Source organism: Labeo rohita, chromosome 15 (genome assembly GCF_022985175.1).
Source record: "Labeo rohita strain BAU-BD-2019 chromosome 15, IGBB_LRoh.1.0, whole genome shotgun sequence".
In the NCBI taxonomy this organism is placed as follows: Eukaryota; Metazoa; Chordata; class Actinopteri; order Cypriniformes; family Cyprinidae; genus Labeo; species Labeo rohita.
Genome location: NC_066883.1, coordinates 13,863,430 through 13,888,237, shown reverse-complemented (window position 1 = coordinate 13,888,237; position 24,808 = coordinate 13,863,430). Strand labels below are relative to the sequence as shown.

The following is a 24,808-nucleotide window of genomic DNA, read 5'->3' as shown; positions in this document are numbered from 1 at the left end:
GAAGACATCATTTACATTATATTAAGCCATACAAGTCCTAATACTCACGGTTCCCTTGAAAAGAATCAAATGTAGACCTAGAGTGAAAATGAACTAATTGCCTATTGTTTAGGGTCTGTCGGTCTAGTTTTTGTGGTGTGTTCTGCACGGTTGGCACTAGTCGGACTCCTGTCAGTGACTTTTCAACTAATTGAGCATGTTCAATCAGCGGTGGAGCCCATTTGTGAGAGAGATCACTCAGATTGACTGTTCAAATTTCCAAACAGTGTGCCAGAAGACAAATGGTCAAACAACAAAGTCAAGAGGACACACACAGAAGACCCTCCCTAGCACTTCTGTTTTTTCTTTTTGAATGACAGATTCAGACTGCTGCCACATGCTGGTACCTAGAGTTATGTCCTTTCATGCAAGTGTAGAATGTAGAAACAAGTTAGCTGATGGCTGTTGTCTTTGCGGTGTGTTCAAGTGCAACTTTTTGTTCCAAATGCATGAAACGTGAAGCAAACACCACAGGCAGCTTTCGTCACTGCCAGGTCTTTGATGTCGGTTTGATGTATCTGGCAGTCATTGAAAAGTGGTCCAAAGATGGATAGTTTTGTTTGCTTCACAGGGTCCTCTTTGGAATGATTCATTGAAAAGATCTGACTCAAACAAATGATTTGTTCATGAATCAGACACAGAATCATGAATGTGCCAAGATGACTTAAGGTGGAACTCAAGATTTTCAGTGCATGATGACTTGATATTTTGCCTTTTTGTTATTAAGCCTATTGTATGACAGAAGACAACTTTCCTGAGACTTTTATGGTGCTGACATTTGCTTTCAATATATTGACAAAAGCAGCCAGAATATTCTTCAGAAAACCTTTTATGGAAGAAACAAAGTCATACTTGTTTGAAATGACATGAAGGTGAATGAGTAATTTTGGCTGGGAGGAAGGCAAGATGCCAATATACCCGTAAGATACCAATATACCTGTTCCACCCATCAAATCCAGACAGTGAGCGAGAGCTTGGGTTTTGCGGGCAGGGTTGAAGAGTTATTGCGAGTTGTGCTTGTGAACGCTCTGTCAAGCCGTTCTACTCTAAATGGCAGTTTTAGTGTGGTCCACCAGGGCCAGACAGAGTCGGACCCTAAGGCCTCTTCAAACAAATACCATCATTTCTTCTCTCCTCTCTCTCCCTCCCTCCTCACACCATCTCCTTTACTCGCTCCTTCTCTTCCTGCGCCAGCTGCAGCTGCTCCCTCATAGAGCCAAGCCAGCTTTATCCCTCCTCTATCCCTCCTTTCATCCTGTCGTCCGCACATGCTTTTTTCCCTCCCAGCAAGTCATAGACAGGCTCTGTGTCCCCTCAATAGCGCCATTATTTATTCAGAGACGCAATTTGGCACATCACCACCACCACATTTGCGGTGTATCCGGAAAAAAATCAAACGCATTTAGTAGGTGAAACAGCTCAAGATCGAGACAACAGTAACGTTTCACTTCTCTTCAGCTTCGGGACGTGATTGTTATGTCCATTTCGAGTGTAGTTACAAGGTTGTTGATGCTCTTGGGCCATACCAAGTGCTCCAATTGCAGTGTATTACTGTCATTTTACTATATCACTGTAATTGTCCTCTTTCACTGCAATTTTTGGTTTCCACTTCACCTATTGTATCTTGTTTCCATTGGTGCCTGAATTATTTTCCTGCCACTTCCTTTGCTTTTATGTGACCGTCTCTCGTTTTTCCTCTCACAGTTCCCAGCCAGCCGCCCCAGAATGTACGGGCCATCACGGTGACATCAGACGAGGCGGTGATCACGTGGTCCGAGCCCCCGCGAATGACCCTGAACGGGGTTTTGAAGGGCTACCGTGTGGTGTTCTGGTCCCTCTACCCCGATGGAGGTGGGTGCTGTGGGGGCCAGACACTTGGGCTCAATCAGAGTAATTATACGCTATTACTGTTACTCCCTCACTAGACGCAGTCCCTGTAGAGCGCCCCCTACTGCCCGCCCGTGTATCTGTATCCCAGCCAGTCCAACCCACAGACAGTGTACATTTGTGGGTGGACAGGTGTATGTGTGTGTGTTGCTGTCTTTTGTATCTAAAGTGAGTATAATGTGGATTAAGAAATCGGCGAAAGCATATTCGGTGTTACACGATCCTACAAATTATTCTAATCTGCTGATTTTGCACTCAAGAAACATTTTCAGTGTTTAAAACAGTCATGTTGATTAAAAGAATAGTTTCAGAAATGAAAATTCTGTCTTTATTTACTCACCCTTGTGTTGTTCCAAACCTGTATGTCTTTCTTTCTTCTGTTGAACACAAAAGACGACATTTTGAAGAATTTTGGTAACCACTGCCATTTAGTTTTTTCCCATACTATTGAAGTCAATGGCTACCGGCAACTGTTTGGTTACCAACGTTCTTCAAAATATCTTCTTTTGTATTCAGAGTGAGTAAATGATGACAAAATCAGTTATGATGTCACTTTTAATCGATTTAATGTGTCCTTACCAAATAAAATTTATTGAATGAATATTTCTTAAAGGCACAATATGTACGATTTTTTGATTAAAATATCCCAAAACCACTAGAACAGTGTTATATACTGTATGTATTGCTGACTTGTGTACTTACTTTATCCCAAATCTTTTGAAGAATTTTTAAATTCAGATAAATAAGCAATTTTAACTAGTGTAATGGAACATGACATCATACACCCCTCAATTTTTCAGTTTTATTTTGTAGAAAACATGGAAACCCCAAAGACACTTTAATACATTATGTATTATAATATAATTTTATTGGACAGGTGACGAACGCACAGAGTAGCATTATAACAGAACTTTCAACACACTCAAATGTATCTAGTATTATAAAACAGTGCTGCTTTTTCCTACATACGCATGACCGGAAGAAGCGGAAGCGATCGCCTGTGGCATAATAAAAGCTCCACTGCTTTCAAGCCATGTATCGCGCTTGTCCTGCATTAGCAATCATTCCAGCGTCCTTGTTTTGCTTCCACGACTTTCAGCCCCACCCCGCTTAATACTACAGTGACCTGAATAAGTCTTTAAATCATTAGCTCATCCATGGACATGATTTCTGCCCAACGGATTGCTTCAGTTGTGGCGATGAAGACCCATGATGACCCACAACTGTGGGAATCAACACCCATGATTCCACACTCAATCATGGCATCATCAAACTATGCTTTAGTTTCTTTGTTTGTTTTGAGTATGCACCCTCTAGTGGCGAAAACTTATATATAGTATATATATTGTGCCTTTAAAAAAATAAAAAAGAAAGAAAATCAGACTGCAAACTTTTAAACAGTAGCGTACTTGAACCAACATGTGGAACAGTACAAATTGTTGATAAATGGGCTGAATAATGTCAAAGTAGTAACAAGGTAAGCGTATATTACAAACAGAACTCAAAGGAAAAACTGTAAGTCCATGGGTCCTTTTGTGTTTATTCGGCTATGTCACTTACAAAAAAGTACTGTGGCTGTACCTTGGTACAGTAACAATATCAGATGCTAATACTTTGATATATACCTTAAACTAAATCATATTCAGTAGAAATCAAGGAATCAAAAAATAGCATGCCGTTACCATGGTGTATGTCCAAAAATAAATGGTATTTCCAAAGAGCCATGGGAAAACTTGTTTTTTTTTTTTGTTTGTTTTTTTGCATTTGGACATAAATATCATTGTCTGCTAAATATAGCTATAGCAGTGACAATCAACCTTTTGTCCAGCAAAATAAAGTATTTTAGTCTCCCTCTGAATAATACCATGGTACTTTTTTGTAAGTGGAATGTGCAAACATGGTTCTCCTGTGTTCCCTCATGTGAAGTGTTCAATTTATGTGCTGTTATTAGTGAGTAAATGTACATGCAGAAAAAGGAGAGTCATATAGTTTTTTGGGGGTTTTTTTTCACATCTCTCAGAATGGGGAGAGATGCAGAACATCACTACCACTCGTGAGCAGGTGGAGCTGAAGGGCTTGGAGAAGTTCACAAACTACAGCATTCAGGTCCTGGCCTACACACAGGCGGGAGATGGCGTCCGCAGCAACGTCCTCTACATACAGACCCGAGAAGATCGTAAGTTTGCACACCACACATGTACGCGTGACCACTGATTGTATGTGATTGTATTTGCAGATACGCCAAAAAAAGCACTTATTCCAAAAATGTTGTCTATTCCCTACATATGGAGGTAAAAGAATATTGTACAGTCTTTTATCTGTAACAGATAACTGTGATCCTCCAATGTGCTTTCAACCCAGTCAGTGGAGAACCAATATTCAAACGCACAACTACATTATGTGCAAGCCACTTCCCCTTTACCCCTGCTCTATTCAGGCTCAAGGGTGTGTGTATGAGGTATGGGTGGGGGGAGGTTGTCGGGTGGAAAATCTTGCCACAAAACCACATTAGCTGGAGGCAAATGCTGCATGGTCCTGGTCTAAAATGATGCTGGATTGCTTGATTGCTGAATACGGTCGCCGTGGCGACATTTAGGCTCTGATATAGTATTAGCACACTTAATGAGAATTAAGACGCTGAAGGAGGGGGGTCTGTAGAGTGGGTATGTGTCTCAAAGCAGATCCTTCATCCAACACAAGGAGAAGGATTTATTCTTTGTGGATTAGCTGACATTAATTTTGTGCTTACACTGGTCGGGATAGGATTATGGTGATATCTGTCTCTCCTCTTTTCCCTGGTGGGGTTCAGGGAAATAAGGGGTGTCTTAGTGCGGTACAATGGGGGAGATGCATTTTCATTTAATTGAATACGATATGTGATAGGAGTGAATAGACGTGTGTGGTGTCAGTTTGTCAAAGGGGTACTTGTCCAAAATTTTTGGTCCATGGTTTTGGTCCATTTTGTCTCTGCTCATAGCAAGGAATCATGCTGTTAAATCATCATTAAAGGATTAGTTTACTAAAAATTTCCCGATAATTACTCACCCCCATGTCATTCAAGATGTTCATGTTTTTCTCTCTTCAGTCGAAAAGAAATTAAGTTTTTTTTAGGAAAACATTAGACATTTTTTCTCCATAAAGTGGACTTCAGTGGGACCCAATGGACTGAAGGTCCAAATTGCAGCTTCAATGCAGCTTCAAATGGCAATTACGCATTATGTAGTCAGGTTGGATAGGTCATGCATGACATATAGGCAGAAGTACCAACCCAGTGTTTACAAAGCGAACGTGCAAAGAAATTCAAAGGCCCTTTACAAAAAAAGTTGGAGGAGAAAATTTTTCACCCTACCCTACTTTTTTGAACTGGAGTGTACAGATGAAGAACTAACCACATGTAACCCATCCAAACGTGATTACGTAATGCGTGAAGCCGCACTGCTCTGAAACTGCAGTTTGGACCTTCAACCTGTTGGGTCCCATTAAAGTCGACTATATGGCGAAAAATCCTGGAATGTTTTCTTCCAGAACCTTAATTTCTTTTTGACTGATGAAAGAAAGACATGAACAACTTGGATGATATTCATGAGAAAATGATCAGGATTTTTTTTTTTTCCTTCTGGAAGTGAACTAATCTTTTAATACCACAAAATATCACAACAGTTTGTGTCACCACATTTTAAGACCTGAACCCCCTCATGGATTAACCCATTAGAGTAAACCCTCGTATGATGATGATGATGATTTTTTTTTTTTCCAAATCCTCCTTAAATCTTTATGTCTTTGTGAATATTCTAGACAAGGTTCAAGGCCTGTTCACACAGAAAATTGATCCAGGTTTGAATGTGATTTGTCTGTTCAGACAAATGGAAAAACATGCTGAATGAAAATGCAAATACACTCTCTCACAGTAGGTGGCACTTATTTTTCGCTATGGTGTTTATCAAATAACACCAAATAAAAGAGTACAGAGATAAGAGAGCTATCTTTTACTGTCTACTGTCGCTTAACAAAATTGTTTGTTCATCAGTGCCACAAAGTTATAGGGGACATCCCTTTCAAGGAAAGTCTGTTTACTCAGTGGAAAAAAAAATAATGAAAAATCTGAAAGGTTTATTGCAACTTTTTTTTCCTCACAGTTTTGAATTTTTTCCTCAGAATAGCATAATACAAACTCGCAATTCCGATAAAAAAAAAACTCACAGTTATGGCTTTTTCTTGCAAGTGTGAGTTTACATGAAAAAAAAGTCAGAATTGTGAGATATAAATTTGCAATTGTGAGTTATAAAGTCCAATTTTGATAGGGGGAAAAACAGACTGGTATTTTTTCAGAATTGTGAGTTTGTATCTGAAATTCTGACTTAATAACTTGCAAGAAAAAAGTCACTTTTTTTTTTTTTACATTGCTAGTTTATTTCTCAGAATTGGAAGTTTATATGTCACAATTCTGAGAAAAAAAAAAAAAAACATTATAGAGAGTTTGTAAACTTGCAATTGTGAGAAAAAAATCTGAATTGTGAGATAAAAAGTCGCAATTACCCTCATTTATTTTTTATTCAGTGGCAGAAACTGCCTTCCATATGTTGACCAAGTGACCAAAAGCTCAAAACATAGTGGTTAGCTAATTTTCTTTGCAGTGGAATGAAAAGAGAAATCCCCTTTGTAAAAAATATGTGGTCACATTGACGACATGCAAATGTTTGTGTCGGTCTGAACACCAGTTATTCAAATATAAATCCTTACTGCATTTAATGTGCACCATACACAAACCTTAGCATATATGTGACCCTGGACCACAGAAAACCAGTCTTAAGTCGCTGGGGTATATTTGTAGCAATAGCCAAAAATACATTGTATGGGTCAAAATGATTGATTTTACTTTTATGCCAAAAATCATTGTTTACATCAATCAAGTAAACATCATGTTCCATGAAGATATTTTGTTAATTTCCTACTGTAAATATATCAAAACTTAATTTTTGATTAGTAATATTCATTGAGAATTTAATTTCGACAACTTTAAAGGCGATTTTCTCAATATTTTCTTTTTTTTTTTTTTTTTTTCTGCACCCTCAGATTCCATATATTCAAATAGTTGTATCTCAGACAAATATTCTCCTATCCTAACAAACCATACATCAATGGAAAGCTTATGTTACGATGGCCCAAGGTCACATATGTAAAACTTAACGCATACTTGGCTGAGTAAATAGGCAAAAAAAGGTTGAGAAAAGCTCTATAAAATTTGAAATAGTTTACACATTCAACATTTTACGAACAAACCTTTTGGTCACTGGGAGGTGGTATATCCCAAAATGCATCTTTCATATATTAAACTAGTCTTCTGTCTCTGTTTTTTCGCTTTCAGACCCTGGCCCTCCAGCGGGCATTAAAGCAGTGCCATCCTCTGCCACCAGTGTGGTGGTATCCTGGCTTCCCCCCATCAAGCCCAATGGTATCATCCGAAAATACACAATTTACTGTTCCAGCCCTGGATCGGGCCAACCGGTGAGGCATAAAAGGGGGAAAGTTCTTTTTAACACTGATTTTGGCGTTGGTGTGGCTTAGTATTTTTGTTAAAAAATGAAGGCATATCTGTGTTTGTGTGTCTGTTGACACAGGCAAGAGTAAACATTTGTGTTTTGTTGGGTTTTTTTTTTTACACTTAGGAGCTTTATTTCACATGGGTGTTGAAACAGTATGCATGGATTTGAGATTCTATAATTTTTTCTTTCAATTCTAAGTATAAATCGGTGTTCATTTCACCATATTGTCTATTTGTGTCTGGATTTGTGGCGAGTGTATTTTTAATCTGTGCATGTGTGAGGTTGTGCTGCAGTATCAGCGGGATGTGTGTGTGTGCGTGTGTGTGTAAATGAGAGGCTCATACTGCAGTGTGTGCATGCAAGCTCACCCTCCCGTCTCATTTGCATATCTGCGTCTCATCACGTTGCCTAGACAACCTCATCTGTTCATCAGGGAGGGCAGGAAACAAGCTGACAGCACACACACAAACACACACACACACACACACACATCTCACAGGCTGGATCACATTTATAACCACCTCCTCGACAAACACACACACACTCACGCACACACACACGTAATTTGTGTACTCTCACACTGAATTAATGTACCTGTCCAGATGTACACATGCTCACTCTCTTCCTTTCTTTCGCTCATTCACAAATCACTCCTCTCTCTCTCTCTCGCTCTCTCGCTCTCTCCGGCCTCTCGCAGAGCACGGGGTGATTACTATGTAAATGAGTGTGAGAGGAGAAGGGGGGGAGGAGGAGGAGGAGGAGGAGGTGGAGGAGGAAGGGGGGGTCAGACTCAGCGTGCGGGGAGTACTTTTGTTCCTCTTTTCATTATCTCCCTCTATCGCTCCCCGGATCACCGCTATCTCCACACCGGAGGAATATTTTAATATCCGTTACACCACTCCACCCCTCCCGTCTGCACCTCCCGCACCTGATTCATGCTGTGAGAGAGAGTGAGAGAGAGAGAGAAGGGAAAAGATGAATCGCAATGAACTAGGGAGAGAAGGTTCAGAAACCTAGTGAGCTTCCTACCTAGACAGCATCTTTAAGTGTCATAGATACTCCCAACACTTCTAAGGAAACTTTTTGATATCCCTGCAAATATGATCTCTTGTAAGGGACGCCCTTCCTAAAATATGAAGGCAGCTGAATATATAAGACCCATTTGTCCTCATTTGTATTATGTAGCATTATGTAAATTGTATTACTAATACCTACATTGTTGGGGAAAGTTGCTTTTAAAAGTAATGCTATACAATATTGCATTACTCCCTTAAAAAGTAACTAATTGGGTTCGTTTGTTTTGTTTTTTTTCCCCATTTGGGCTGGGCTTTCTTGTTTGTTTTTAATTAAAAAAAAAAAAAAAACGACGGCATTTTAGTGCAACATTAAAAAAGATTATGAGATTAAAGGCATAATATTTCAAGAATAAAGTCGAAATGTTTCAAGAATGAAGTCGAAATGTTTCAAGAATAAAGTCAAAGTGTTTCTAGAATAAAGTCGTAATGTTTAGAGAATAAAGTTTAAATATTTTGAGATAAAAAGTCAAAATCATGAAAATTAATTTGTAGCAATTATGAGATTAAAGTTATAATATTTTGAGAGTATATTCTAACCTATTGCGCATACAAATGGCCCGGATTAGGAGCACAGGTAGATATTCCAAAGTCTCAGCTTTTAAAATCTTCTTGTTTTATAGCAAATTACAAACGATATGTCTATTACAAAAAAATGTGTTTTTCACGCTCTTTAATGTGGCGTGACAGGTCGCTGTATTCTCTTCAGTGTAAACGGCATGTAAATCAGTCATCTTTCCGATTACAGTAGGACATTTGTTTCATTAAATTAGGCTATATTGTTTTTTGTTTGTTTTTGTTTTGTTTTGTTTTGTTTTAATTCCTTTACATTTATATTGTGCTAAAAACTTGCAATAAAGAGGAAAAACACATTTAAAAATTGAAATTTGTGATAAAACTGACAGAATTTAAAAAGTTGAGCTGTGTTATATTAAAAGCAACAAAGCACAATATCATTGTGATTACTGGGTGGCTGATGCGCTATGAATAATCAATGGAAGATGTTAAATATTATGTCCAATCATATATTGTGAATAGTCACTTATATACCTCAGAAAAGACAATAATATAACTTATGTTAATGAGTTGGAGTCCACTTCAACCTTTAGAACATTTTATTGTTGTTTTTAATTAAATACATGTGAGAAATAAAAGATTGGACGGCACAGACATTTTAGCGAAGAAGGCTGTGGAATTTTCACAAAGAAAACAGCATACTTTAATGAAAAGAATGTCTCATTATAATCGAAAACACGATTGATTCACATGAATATAGAGATCTGACCCACCACATTAAAGAGCGTGAAAACACATTATTGCAAGACTCATAGTTTGTATTTCACTATAAAACTGGCAGATTTTGAAAACTGAGATTTTGCTTTATATTAAAAGTACCAAAAGCACAAAGCTTATTGCTATTATTGGGTGGTTGGCACACTACAAATAGGCCTAATGAATGCAATCAAAGTCGTGAATTATTATTTCCAAGCATACTGTCCCTAGTATAACACAAGGTAACAATCCCTCATATATTCAAATAAATTCTGGTGGCCTGGCAACTTCTCCTGGTGCTCCCAATCTGGGTCATGTGCGTGCACAGGCTATACTTTCAAAATATTATAATTTTAATTGCTACAATTTAATTCTCTAAACATTTCAACTTTATTCTTGAAACAATTCAACTTTATTCACAAAAAAATGCAACTTTATTCTCAAACATTTTGACTATATTATCAAAACGTTACGACTTTAATCTCATAATTTTAGATTTTTTTTTTTTTTTTTTTTTTTTTACTTGCTTTTTTTAAATGCTGTCGTCACATTTTTTGTTTCACTGTTTTTATTCATTTTGAGAAATACTGAATCTGTTTTTGTGCAAGTGAGATGAGTAAATGCATGATCAGATTTAGTCTAGAACTACAATAAGCATCATGTTTACACAGTGTACACAACACCTCTGCCCTTACTCTAGATTTCTCTCAGCATGCATGGGGACAGGAGTGTTAGTCAATATATGGGAAACAAAGTAACTGGCATGACTTATTTCTTGTACAGTAAAAAATGATGCATTAATTTACTAGTTACTTCAACAAAGTAATCTGATTGCGTAACTTGCGTTACTTGTAATTTGTTTCCCACAACCCTGAATACCTATGATAATCAATGATGTGCTATTTTTAATAATGTTATTATTTAGCACACCCCTAGCACAGAAACCAGCACTGCACATTTCCTTTGCAAAGAAGGCTAGCCCAGAATGCATTGCGACAAACTCCATCTTGGAGATAGGCTTCATCAGAAATCACATACTGTATAGTAGGTACTACATTTGTTTTTGTATACAGTAGTATATACTCATTCTAATAATTCAGAACTAATTATCGTTTATAAAGCCATTCTGATGTAAACTTTTGAATTCATGAAAATGTCAAAAGAAATGTACACCTGCTCCCTACCACGTGTCAATGGTGCAAAAAACGTTCTGTGTTCTTTTTGCCAAACTGATAAGTTAATTTGCCCTGTTTTTTATTTGAACTGTAACTGTTTAACTTTTAGTAAAACGTAGCACTTGTCACTGTCACTTTGTACGCAGCCCTCCAATCAATGGAGGAGGGGCGCGACAAATACTACACCGACCAACCATCGTACTTGTACAACAACCGGACAACAATGGAGAAGCATTTGTAAATACAGAGGAGAGTTTTCATAAAAAATGCGTTTTACACGCAAATTACTCTGTATTTATTTCTATATTTACAAATGTTTCCTGAATGAGGCCCAATGTGTGTAATATGAATGAAATTCGGATGTACTACATCTGCTGTGTTGTCTCCGTTACGTGACATAGTAAAGTATCCATCATATGTGTGCTTCAGAATCTCAGTGGAAGTAGTAGGTAGTCCGGGTACTTTTCGCCTACTGTTTTATGAATACTATGAATTCGGATATAATACTCGCCTCATGTACTGCTTTTCGCAACATAGGCACATTGGAAATACGTGCCTCTATATACATTTCTGCAAACTTACTGAAAACTTTCTGAAAACATACCTATATGTACAAATCACTGTAATTTCAACACTAGAGGCAGCAAAACTCTTTTATTCCTTTTCACACAAAGTATGACTTGCACACAGAGTTTTGATTAATAAAGCCTAATTTTCACACACTTACTTACAGAATATTATATGATGGCTTTAAACCAATTTTAACATCCTGCGCTTTTGAAAGTTGTTGTTACATATACATGCATGAGTTTTCTAATTCAGTAGGTTTGCTCGGTAGCTCACGCAATACGGCGGTTCGACAAAACAGCTTGAATTCACTTAAAGAAGTTAAAATAGCACTTTATATCACTTTTGCATTTGCTAACACCATCAGGTAGGTTTAGGGTCGGGTTGGGTTTGGTGTAGGGGATATTTTCTAACATGACAGAGCATTATCCTTTAGTGACACTCACTGGATATTTGAATTCTGAACACCCTCAAGCAGCATATTAAAAATACAGCAATGTGTGCCTATACCAATGTAATAAAAACGTGCCACGGTCACGTATTGAGCGTGTGTTTTAGTGCCACTCTCTGGACATTTCACTTTGAAGCTGCAGCAAAACGTGTGGTAAGGTACATAATTATGGTGTTGCAGAAATGTATATAGAGGCACGCCTACTGTATAGTACTTATAGGACTTTATTTATCCAAATTCCATTTGCATCTAACCATCATAAGAATCACCTCATCATGTGTGTGTGGATGTACTGTATTAGCGTCGGGCCGAAGGCTATGACGGAGGATGGCAGGGCAGCATTCAGGGCGATCGGTGGAAATGACACTGTGTGTGTTTGCATGTCTGCGGGCAGCAGACGTTCACTGTGATGAGCATGCGTTTGGACAGCAGACACACGGCTCTCTTAAACACACTACAATTACAGAGAGCTCGAAGCACAGCCTAACGTCGTGTTATTTCTGTGTGTGTACAGTGTACGGTTTTATGTTTTTGTTGTGCATTACAATGAAAGGTGGATATAATAATAGAAATACTCATCATGGAGAGTGTGTGTGTGTGTGTGTCTCACGCATGCTGAGGTGAGCAGCAGATATCTCTCATTAGTCGGCCTCTATTGTTAGTGTTATCTGAGGCTGACTGATCTAGTGTGTCTAGGGGTATTGTCTTTTTACCCTCTCATCTACTTGTGTAAGGCCCCCTGGGTCTCTCTCTCTCACACACATACACACATAGACGCAAACGCACACACAGACACATAGTTCAGCCTTTTTCACTCACATAAAGAAAAGCTGCAGAAATCTCTTCGTGTGTTATTTAGCAAACGCTATTAAGTCAAGTGTAAAGGAAAGAATTGTGTTTGAATAATCATTTTCTCCAGGTGCCGCCACACATTCATCTTCACCTTTAAAGAGTCCAGTAGAAGTCCCACATGAAAACAAGTCATCATCTTTCATTTTTAGCTTTAAAAAGCATTTTTATAAGAGCCGGAGCCTAAAGCAAGGCCAAAATCATTCTCTGCGCAAACACAGACGTTAATTCTTACCAAGTGCAGTTATACTGTATAAAACATTCATTGCTGTGATGGTAACAAAGCTCAGTATTCAGCTGTTATAAAATGCATTTTTTTTTCAATTGAATCTGTTATTAAGGTGCAAAGTCTTGTCGGGGAAAAAGGTCCATTGTCAATAATGTATTGATGTATGAAGCACAGCTCACACAGAAGTCACTTTTAAACCAAGCAAATTTCTGTTTGTCAATCCAGCAAATTCATGTTCACGTTGGTAAGCGCGATTTGTAGGGATTTAAACATGCGGTCACAATTACCATTGTTTGGCAGATTTTCACAGGTCAAATCAAGCCACTTCAATAGGAATAAAGAGGATGTTTATGTAAAGCCGTAAGATTTCTTTACACAGATTCAACAATGGTTTTAAACTGGTCACATTATTTCGCTGCTCTCATAATCTGTTTCGGCAACTTTTTCGCCCTCATGTGAAACTCCCAATCACACAGATTCCTACTGAAATGATAGGATTTTGCCCCCAGTATCGCAGAACAATGGTAGATGTGGCCAAACCTTTATTCGGGTAGCTAGCTATAAACTTAATTCCTGTCTCACTAGCATACCAAATTGAAAAATAACAACTGTTATCAAATGGGTTTCCTGAACAGAATATAAGATAGCCCACCTTACACTTTAAAAGAGAAAACTGACTGTAAAAGTAGACAATTTATGCTAATATCTACAATAAACGGCCTTTGCTGCAGTGCTGAGAATGTAACAAACTAGTATTTCCAAACATTTGTTGTCTTTATCAGCTCTAGGCACATTTGTAACTTTATGTGTTTCTAAAATAATCCCAGGCACCCAGCGAATACGAAGCCAACCCTGAGCTGCTGATATATAGAATCACCCACCTGACTCGTGGTCAGCAGTATCTGATCTGGGCAGCAGCCGTCACCACTGCTGGTCGAGGAAACATCAGCGAGAAGGTGACTGTGGAGCCTGCTGGGAAAGGTGAGTCCATCTAGAGTTTGATGGGAAAATAAGTATTATTCATAGCCAAATTCTCCCCTTCTCCAGTCAGCTCGGTACCTAAACATATGCATTAAAGAAGTCAATATCTGATCTCAAAACAGACAGTTTGACAGTTTCCACACAGGAATTGATGTTTGAGGTTTCCTGTCTGTAATTTAGCTTTATTTGCTTAGTAATTATGTAGAAATTGTGCAATTGCCTGATAAGGCGGATGACCTGAGTGAGTACTGGGTGTTGCAGGTCATTCTCTGTCACTGATGCTCTTTTCTCTTCCTTTTCTTTGATTTTCTCCTGATGGAAAGAGGTAAAGCCTGTCATTTATTATGTGGAGAGGAGTAAAAGCAAGTAAATGAGAAAGAGATGGCAGACAATGACCCGGCCAATATGCCAGACAATGAAGGGGGCAGTTCAATCAATATTTCTTGGGTCAGAAAACCAGGGAGAGAATCTATGAATGTGTGTGTGTGTTCTTATTTAAAAAATTCACAGCTAGTTTAAAGAGCAGGAGTCTCTTAATGGCCTTTTTTTATTTTTTTTATGTACGTACAGTTTCCATTGTGGTCAAAAAAATATTTGAATGCACGAAAGAAAACTATAGAAAATATACTTTCAATGGGAAGGTTCACACAGAACGTGTTTTTGTATTTAAAAATGCAAGGTGCAATGCAGTGGAATGGGAAAAAATATGAAGTCAAAGGATTCCGGGTTTTTTTTTTACGTATCATGTTTTTAGAATGAAGTGCCATACGTGAGACTCCGCAAAAGAGCTGACCGCAATGGCCAAAGATGTGCGCCTAAGGCCTGGGACACACTAGACGATTTAAAAATCCTAACCGATTAAGAACTGAATATCTATGCTCTTGATAGTCAGCTTGATAGTCGGCAATGTGCCAACATAAAGTGTTGTTGCGCTTCGGGTGTCCCGAGTTTGACTCCCAACTCGTGGACCTTTCCCAATCCCATCCCCCTCTCTCTTTCCTACTTTCTCTTCCTGTCTATATACTGTCTTATTACGATAAAAAAAATGGCAAAAATAAATAAATAAATAAGTGTCTGTCTAGTACACCAGTATATTAATATATTACCCTTTGTTTGTCCTACTCAGCTCCTGCAAAAATCCTGTCTTTTGGAGGAACGGTGACCACTCCGTGGATGAAGGAAGTCCGGCTGCCGTGCAGCTCAGTGGGAGAGCCAACACCCACCATCAAATGGACCAAAGACAGGTCTTGGATCAGCTTTCATAACTTTCTTAAGAACACTGCATTTATCCAATGAGTCTGTGAAATATAGACACGTACAGGTTTAGATTTGCAAACCCAAATATCTCCTTTTTAGTCTTCTGACTCTTCTCAGACATTCACCTCTAATTTATTAAAAGATGAGAAGGTCAATATGATTGTGATTTGATCCTCACAGTGAGGACACCGCCATCCCAGTCACTCAAGATGGTCATCGGAATATTCTCTCAAATGGTACCCTGGTGCTACGCTCTGTGAAAGCCGAGGATTCTGGGTACTACACCTGCACGGCCACCAACACGCTGGGGTTTGACACAATCATCGTAAACCTGCTGGTACAAGGTAAGTACGTACTTCCATGTGGTCCTGTAAAATGTTCCTGGGACAACTTTCAATGAATAAGTCAGATTTTAAGGTTTGATTTTAGGGTTAAGGTGCTGTCACATTAAATTAAGCTACAGTTTGGATAAAAAAAATGTCAGTAGCAGTGCATAAAGCTCAGAAGTCACTTTCAAAGTAAGTAGGCTTCTGTTGGTCAATCTGGCAAATTCGCATGACCAAATTAAACTTGTTGAGGAAATCTTTTGCTCTCAAGCAGAATTCTCAATTTTGACAACAACAATTCACCAAACAACAGTAAATGTAGAGTGGGGGATATAGATAGGATTAGATCCTAAAGTCTTGTTTCAGGACAAGTAAAAGTTGATTGATGTACAAAAACATGGTGGTCAAAATGTGAAAAAACTTGACTGCTGAATGTTAAAAGGAAGATTTCCCATCAATCTGTGTGTGTCCTGTTGTACAGTGCCTCCAGATCAACCACGCTTGACAGTTTCCACCACGTCCACTTCTTCGATCACTCTGGCTTGGATCCCTGGAGACAACGGAGGAAGTTCCATCAGAGGTACAAGCACCTGTCCCATCTCTTCCTTGCTGCCTCTCACTTTTTATATAGCGGGCTAGCTCCTCAAAGTAAAAGTCTTATTCCTTATCTCTCTCCCTTTTCCTATCTCCTATCTCAGAGGTTTGCATCTATACGATTTTGCAGACTCTCTCTTTTTTCTGCCTATTTGTCATTCTCTGTCACTGTCACATTATTGTCTAACTGCTTGCATCTTGCAGTAAATTAGGTAAAAAAAAAAAAAAATCTTAGAGATGTCTGTGGTATTTGTGTGTGGAAAGTGGGAGGAGAATGAAAAACATACAATGCTGTCAGTGGGTAAATCCTTTTGATGTGGCGCCCTTTATTTTGCCATCTGCCAAAGCCAAAGTGAGACACCAAATCCGGGCCGCTCTTAATGATGGGCGACGCCATATTGTGCATCTATTTGCATAACTCTGCAGTCAGCATTTCTCTCTCTCTCTGGGTTACTAATGGAGGTTTACAGCAATCTGATCAACCCTTCATCTGAGATTGTTACTCTGCGATTAGTCTGTAAGGTCAATGCGCCATCTAGTGGTAATGTTAGGAAATCTCTATCACAGCTTGCATTACCAACATCATGAGTTTGATTCCCTGGAAGTGCATGAACTTAATAGTAAGTAACAAAATTTAATATCATATTGCTTATGTGTATGTGTGTGTGTGTTCAGGTTTTGTGCTGCAGTATTCAGTAGATAACACAGAGGAGTGGAAGGATGTCTTCATTAGCTCCAGCGAACGCTCTTTCAAGCTGGACAACCTGCGCTGTGGTACCTGGTACAAAGTCAAACTTGCAGCAAAAAACAGTGTGGGAGCTGGTCGCATCAGCGAGATCATTGAGGCCAAGACTCACGGCAGAGGTGAGCGGTTCTAGCTAATTCCCTGAAGCTCACTTTCAATTAAGGTTCTTGCACCAAAAATAGTATTAAGTGAGTTCCTTATGACTATTTTCTACTTTCTTATGACTACCGTTCAAAATTTGGGGGTCAGTTCTATTAATATATATTGTAAAAGATTCTGTATTGTCTTTATACAAAGTACAGCAGAATCTTAAAAATGCGGTATTTTCTTGTTTTGCAGAGCCACAGTTCAATAAGGACCAGCCCCTCTTCACTCACATCAACTCTACCCACGCCCGCCTCAACCTGCAGGGCTGGACGAGTGGCGGCTGCCCCATCACAGCTGTCCTACTAGAGTTCCGACCCAAAGGCACCTGGGCCTGGCAGAGCGTGCGCACCAACGCCTCGGCAGACATCTTCCTTGCTGAGCTGCGTGAGGCCACTTGGTATGAGCTAAAGATGAAGGCGTGCAACAGCGCCGGGTGCGGAAACCAGAGCTCCCAGTTTGCCACGTTGGATTATGATGGCAGTAAGTTCATAGGAGTGTCATTTCCCAGTAATTCTTCCACCATTACTAAAGTCATTCAATTGACATTCAATACTTGTACGGATGTACAAATATATTTCCTCCAGGGGCAGGGCATGTAATACAGGACGACACAAAAGAACATGTACAATTAGCAGCTAAATCAATTAATTAAGCTGTTTTTAGGCCTGAATTTTAAAGATAAGAGGCCTTGACGTGAGCTTTATCTCGATCTCTGTACTTATCTCTATTTCCTTTCCTCCGCAGGCACTATCCCGCCTATTAAGTCAGCACGAGGGGAAGGGGATGATGTTAAAAAGCTTTTCTCAATCGGCTGCCCTGTCATCCTGGTCACATTGGGCATGGCACTACTCTTCATTATCCGCAAGAAACGTAAAGAAAAAAGACTCAAGAGACTTAGAGGTGAGGAAGAAATAGGCACAAAAAGTATATAAAGAAAGTTGTTTGAATAGTATCTCTTTTTTATATTTTTCGTATTTCATGTTTTAATAATTTTATTTGAAAAAAAAACACTTATTTCCATCTGTAGATGCTAAGAGCTTGGCTGAGATGCTTATCAGGTAAGGATATATTTAGAAGCCTGTGTACAGATTAATCTCCAAACTAAAAACTCAAACATTAAACTCAAAATTAATTCTTTATGTAATCTGTGTTTAAGGATTGGCAGTGGCAATACTTGTTTTCCTTCTGTGTTTGTTTGTGTGTCTGTCTGTGGTTGTTTTGTACCTGGAGTAGTAAGAACAATCGAAGTTTTGACACTCCTGTGAAAGGCCCACCTCAGGGACCCCGACTGCACATAGATATTCCCCGAGTGCAACTACTCATTGAGGATAAAGAAGGAATCAAACAGATAGGTCAGTGTGTGTTTGTTTGTATGTATGCAGGTCATATGCTATTAAAATACATTTTAAAAATCTGAGACAGAGTTGGGTTAATTCCTGAAAGAAAAAAAAACCCCGAAAGTAAAACAAACTTTTTTCCTCAAGGCATTTGTGTTTTTCTCTGTTGTGTGCGTTAGGTGAAGACAAGGCCACCATCCCTGTGACGGACACTGAGTTCAGCCAATCAGTGAACCCTCAAAGCTTCTGTACGGGTGTGTCTGTGCATCACCCTGCCCTCATCCAGAATACAGGACCTTTGATTGACATGTCAGACATCAGACCAGGCACCAGTATGTCACAGCTCACCCACTCATTCCATAACAGATGGAAGATGGCACATACATATACACTCTGTAATTTTTACCTTCCTCAGATCCAGTATCAAGGAAGAGTGTGAAGTCTGCGCACAGCACGAGGAACCGTTATTCCAGCCAGTGGACTCTGACTAAATGCCAGGCGTCCACACCTGCTCGCACCCTCACCTCAGACTGGCGGACAGTGGGCTCCCAGCATGGCATTACGGTCACAGAGAGTGACAGCTACAGTGCCAGCCTGTCCCAGGACACAGGTCTACACACTCACACTTTTCAGATTTTAAGAATATTTATGGTCTCTTTAGCCCAGGGATGGGCAACGTCAGTCTTGGGGTGCCACTGTCCTGCAGAGTTTAGCTCCAACCCAAATGAAACACACCTGAACAAGCTAGTCAAGGTCTTCAGGATCACTAAGGCCGCAGCCAAGTGAGTCTTTTTGTTTTTAGGGTTGGAGCTAAACTCTGCAGGACATCAGCACTCCAGCACCGATGTTGCCTATCTCTGCTTTAGCTAGACTTGGTCTTATTCTGGACAAAAAACGCCCAGTTTGAAAGAAAGGGCTACATATAAGTTTTACATATAAAGCAAATTCACACTCATTCTGTCCTCAGATAAGGGACGAAACAGCATGGTGTCCACCGAGAGTGCGTCTTCCACGTACGAGGAGCTGGCTCGAGCGTACGAACACGCTAAGCTGGAGGAGCACCTACAGCATGCCAAGTTTGAGATCACCGAGTGTTTTATCTCGGACAGCTCCTCTGACCAGATGACCACCGGCACCAACGATAACGCGGACAGCATGACCTCTATGAGCACACCATCTGAACCGGGCATCTGTCGCTTCACTGCCTCCCCACCCAAACCGCAGGACTACGACCGCGGCAAAAACGTGGCAGTGCCCATTCCCCACCGCGCCAACAAGAGTAAGTAAATAACACGTTTAGGGGATTTTAAGGAGGTAGTCTCAACCCTTTAGTGCTGGAGCTAACATTTTAAAAGCAATATCTGTAGAAAAGAGGCTGTGATTTATTTTTGCTTTACTGACACTTGCCTCTGTCCTGCAGGTGAGTACTGTAACCTCCCCCTCTACATGAAGACGGACCCTTTCTTCCGGAAACAGGCGGAGCTGCATGACCCCTGCCCTGTGGTCCCGCCCCGCGAGGCCTCCATCCGGAGCCTTGCCGCCCGGGCCTACCACACACAGGGCCGCCACATGACATTAGACCCCTCCAAGCAGCAGGCCCTGACACTGGGCCACGGCGGCCTGAGCAGCCTAACCAGCTCAGGGGCCTCTGGTACATCGGGCCCAGCTTCAAGTGGGGCCGCTGGGAGCTCCAGCATCAGCTCAGGCACGGCCACCCTGCCCCAGAGGACTCTCACCATGCCCAGCACCTCCTCCACCTCCTCGGCCCCAAGCGGGGCAGCCGCCGCTGGAGCAGGAGCCAGCGCGAGCTCCACGGGAGGCAGCGGCCCGACGCCCGGCAGTTCCAAGGTCGGGGGATCCAGAGACTCTCTGCTAGAGAGCAGCTCATCCGGCCTGGGCAGACTGCAAAAGCAGAATGCTGGGGCGTACTCCAAATCCTACACTCTGGTGTAGCTCTCACACACACGTATACACATTCAGTACGTTCACACACTCCTGGAGTCTGGGCAGGGGCGGAAACGAACAATGGCGGGACAGGGGTCTCTCTCTTTTCCTCTCTGTTACCTTTTTGCTTTCCTTTTTTTATTCTTCTGCTCAAGCTTTTTTATCTGGCCTTCTCCAGGATTAAATATGCCAAACCCCAGGACCTTTTCCCCAATTTTGCCTCTTTTTATTTTTTGTAATTTTGTCTTATGTTTCGTCCTTCTCTCTCACTGTCTGCCCCTCTCTCTTTTCTCTTCTCTCTGTCAAAGACACCTTGGACCTTATGCACGAAATGCTTTCCATGTGCACTTGTTCATTTAATTTCTCGACTTCAGAAAATAGGAAAAAAGCGGTTTTAAGAGATATATTGTTTCACATTAACCTGTCTAGATGTTTTTAGGCTGTCAAAAAAGTGTCTCTTTTTATGTCTCTCATACTGCAACGCATTGCCTCGGAAAGCTTATGCATAAACGAATCCACCACGGTGTCCACCTTCCGCCCCTCCTGATCCACAATGGTCTGGAAAAACAGCTCGAAGACGAAAGTCTCGACCGCCTGAATTGAGTCTTTGGGATTTTTTTCATGCAATTGATGACACAGTATAGAGTGTTATTGACTATTTTGTAAAGAAAAAAAAACACGAAAAAAATGTCTGGAGCCATTTTCACTGCGGATGTATGGTTACTGTACTTTTATTTTTTTGTTTGGTTTTCTATTTTTGAAATTTTGAACTTTAGCACTAAGGAGGGCCGGGTGGATCCACTGAGCTTTCTCAAGCCCGTGTACGTGTGGTGTGTGTGTGTGTGCATGTGTATGTATATGTGTAAATATATATGTATACATGTGGCCAGCACACACCTTTAAAGGACCTCTCGACCAGGCCTGCGCGCTTGGTCTCTTGGCATCAGATCGGCTTGGAGACGCCAAGTGCCGCCCACTGAGCTACAAGGTCTAGAGTCCATCTGAAAAGGGGGGACAAGTTGGAGAGAGTAAAGGGTAAACGCATTTCCCTTTTCATCTCTCTCAACTCCCTTCGATATGAAAGAAAGGCTCTTGTTTTGCTGTTTGTTCGTTCGTTCGTTCGATTGTTTGTGTTTGATGCCATATACTTATCACCCCTCCTTCCCCACCCAGACCTCCCCCAAAAACGTTACCACTTCCTCTGTCTCACTGTGAACGCCTAACAGCCTCTCCTGGATGAACCGAGCACAGGCAGAAAGGCGGGAAGAGGGCAGAGAGGTAGGGAGGAAGTAGAGGCAGACGGGCCCGTGAACGGAGAGGGAGAGATATCTGCCGTCGCTGTGTAGCTTTTCTGCGTTTGTTCATCGTTTCTCTTTATTCTTTGCTTTCCTTCCCCACACAAAGACTCTAGCGGTCGTTCCTATTCGAAGGTCTTAGAGACTCTAGCTTTAGGTAGCGCAGGGGTGGATAAAGGAGGGAATGAGTGAAATGTAGGAGGGGAAGGTTTCATTCAACCCCTAAATGGATCGAAATGCCTCTCAACCCTCCTTCGTTCACTCAGTTTCCAAAGCAAAGCCCCATCACAGAGAAACTTCCAAAAATCGACAAACTCTCCCAATGATTTCAATGGAAAAAAGTACTACATCAGGGCTCCTGCAATACAAAAGAAAAAAAAAAAGAAAAATATATTGCAATGTTTGTTGTCAAAATATATACATATATATTTCTATCTAAAGATATAGTAAATATATACGTGGTGAGAGCAGAGATTTAATGCCATATCTAATTGAAAAAGAAAAATTTTATTTTAAAAAAAGATTTGAAGACAATCGCTCAGTGGGAGGTGCAGCAGTAAGCGAGAGGAGGTGTCGATCACGAAACGCTGAGATAAACGGGTAACATAACTAAGAGAGATTGAAAAAGAACGGCAGAGGGTGTGTTTCGACATGCCGCGGTTGGGAATTCTGGGAAAAGACCTTTGAGGTTCCCAAACTAACTTCCTGTCATCGTTATAGTCAGCCGGGCTGCATAGTGCAACACGCCTGTATGGTATGAAGGAGATATTTATGGACATTTCTGAACACACTCTCTACAGTTGCTTGGAAACAATGGAAATTTGCCACTGCAACTCCAGCTCGTAGATGGACATCTGTGAGCGCCATCTGAATCCATGCACCATCTCTACTGCCCAATGAGTAGTTTAAAATACCCACAGTGCTTTGAGAGCTTTCCATCAGGTCCTTAAAGAGACAGTTCACCCAAAAGCTTAAATTCAGTCATTATTTACCTACCCTCATATGCTGTTCCAAACCTGTATGACTTTATTTCTTCAGTGCCACACAAATGGAGATGTTTTAAAGTGTCTTGTCCATACAATGAAAGTACAGTGCAGTATCAAATATTGATACGGTAATATCATAAATAATAATAATCCAGCACCAATAATTTCTGGTTGATACTCCAACATTGTGGCTGGCAGTAGTGATGACACAGCGTGTAGCTACTATTGCTGCAAAACTAAAGTTAAAGATGAATTTAGCTATTTATTTTTTCCAAACATTTTCATAGACAACACAATGCAAATTGTTATTATGAACTCCTTTGGCCACAATAATTGTGTAATGAAAATCCAATATTTTGACAGGTCTAAATAAACAAAATGCGGACCCCATTGACTTTGACTGTATGGAAAAAATTGATGAATAGTGAATAAAAGGTGAATCATGACAAAATTTACATTTTTGAGTGAACCATCCTTTTAAGGTGAGATTGCTCCTGTGATATTAAAAATTCAAGTTTTCAGCACGTCTGATAGTTTAGATCTTATATATCAGGGGAAAGACTGCTACATTTACAAACTGCATATTTATTGGTGAGTTAGAACACACAACCCCCTGCAGACTTCAGCACAGGAAATAGCACGCATTTATTGTTTGTACAACAGGATTCAGTTTTATGCAGCCGCCTGAGCATATCTCATATTAGGAAGACTTGACGCAACAAATCCTAAGGTACAGAGTAGGGACGTGTCGTGTTGGGTTTAAAATTGAGCTGATTGAACGATAGTAGATGTTTGTGGCATATGAAAAAAAAAATCTGTTTGACTTACCAGGAGATGTTTTATTGGTGGCTTGATAAATTAGGTTTGTGTTACAGTGTACCCAAAGTGTGTAAGATAAATAAATTTGATCACCCAGATCTAACCCAAACTTGAGATAGAGTTGCGAAGAATGTGGACTTGTTTTAAAAACAGTAAAAGAAGTATGTGTTCCTCTTATTGCTGCTCAAATGCCCACTGACTGGGTTATGAAGTCTGTCTGATGGCAGACGTGCCCAGTGCATTTTGCCATGAACATGTTTCATTAGGATTAGACCGATATCTATATCAGTATTCATGCCTGTTCAGGTAAAACACCTTGTGAAAATATTCCCTTGACCACCCGAGAAGGCCCCCACGTCCCATGTTTTTCATATTTAAAAGAGTTGCTGACTTAAAATGAATTTGATTTTTTCTCGGTTGCATTATTTCTAAAAATAGATGTATCCAACTTTGTTTTTTTTTGTTTGGTTCTATGATGATTTGTGTTGAAAAGAAAATGCAGTTGTGTTGCGCAACGGGGCAGGCCTGTTTAGCCAGTCGAATCAGGGACCCCCAAGCTCCAACCAATCACAGGAGAAGCTGTGTGGATATTGGGCGGAGTCAGGAATAGAACTCCATCCCCACACGCCTGTTTCCCCGCCCGAATGATCCGATTAGCTCCTTTTCCTCAACCAATAAAAATTCCTGCTATACCCAAGACCCCCCCTGTCAGCATAATTTCTAATCTACAAATAAAGACTCTTGTATATATGAAACTGTTTTGTATAAATAATTACTATTTTCGACATCTCCATTAGCAACCAGGGCACAATTATAAGTCTGGTTAAAGGTATAACTTTAAATGTGAGGGGATTAAAAAGACAAAAAAGTATAAAATCTAACAAAAAATACTTTACACCTTGAGTTTTGAATGGGGCACATAAACCCAGACCAGATGTCTGGCGTTTGATTTATTTTCTCCTTTTTATAATTTGTCTTATGTTTTTATTCATTTATGTTGTTGGTTGTTTTGTTTGTTTTTACTTTTCTTTTGTTTCTACCTTTTGGTTAACTTGACGAAAAATGGCATTGCATGCTCTGAATATTTTGCTGGTTATTAAAAGAAAAAGGAAAAGGAGACAAATAACTAAAAGGGAAAAAAGTTTAAAAATGCGGAGGGGATTCCTAAACTTTTATGGAAAAGTTGCTTCAATTTGCAATTGCTTGTGTTTAAATATACAGTTTTTTTTTCTATGAAAACAAAACAAAAACAGAAAAAGAGTACTCCAACACCTTGTGCAATAAAGCTATCT

General features: G+C 40.1%; 1 protein-coding gene across 4 annotated transcripts in view; it reads left to right on the top strand.

Annotated features, from left to right (window-relative positions):
- Positions 1 to 23,471, top strand: part of LOC127177148 (cell adhesion molecule DSCAML1) — a 138,897-nt gene extending 115,426 nt beyond the window's left edge. Inside the window, exons 18-33 of one of the 4 annotated variants that reach the window (XM_051129219.1) lie at positions 1,744 to 1,890; positions 3,947 to 4,102; positions 7,292 to 7,431; positions 13,913 to 14,066; positions 15,193 to 15,310; positions 15,504 to 15,667; positions 16,131 to 16,229; positions 16,919 to 17,107; positions 17,328 to 17,615; positions 17,880 to 18,035; positions 18,163 to 18,193; positions 18,369 to 18,487; positions 18,652 to 18,804; positions 18,888 to 19,082; positions 19,440 to 19,751; positions 19,893 to 23,471. In XM_051129219.1, coding sequence (XP_050985176.1) covers positions 1,744 to 1,890; positions 3,947 to 4,102; positions 7,292 to 7,431; positions 13,913 to 14,066; positions 15,193 to 15,310; positions 15,504 to 15,667; positions 16,131 to 16,229; positions 16,919 to 17,107; positions 17,328 to 17,615; positions 17,880 to 18,035; positions 18,163 to 18,193; positions 18,369 to 18,487; positions 18,652 to 18,804; positions 18,888 to 19,082; positions 19,440 to 19,751; positions 19,893 to 20,425 — 2,954 coding nt within the window. In that variant the 3' untranslated portion in view covers positions 20,426 to 23,471. Of the gene's footprint in view, positions 1 to 1,743; positions 1,930 to 3,946; positions 4,103 to 7,291; positions 7,432 to 13,912; positions 14,067 to 15,192; positions 15,311 to 15,503; positions 15,668 to 16,130; positions 16,230 to 16,918; positions 17,108 to 17,327; positions 17,616 to 17,879; positions 18,036 to 18,162; positions 18,194 to 18,365; positions 18,488 to 18,651; positions 18,805 to 18,887; positions 19,083 to 19,439; positions 19,752 to 19,892 lie in introns of all 4 variants that reach the window. The other 3 variants (XM_051129217.1, XM_051129216.1, XM_051129218.1) reach the window with 3 other exon arrangements.
- The last annotated feature ends 1,337 nt before the right edge of the window (positions 23,472 to 24,808 follow it).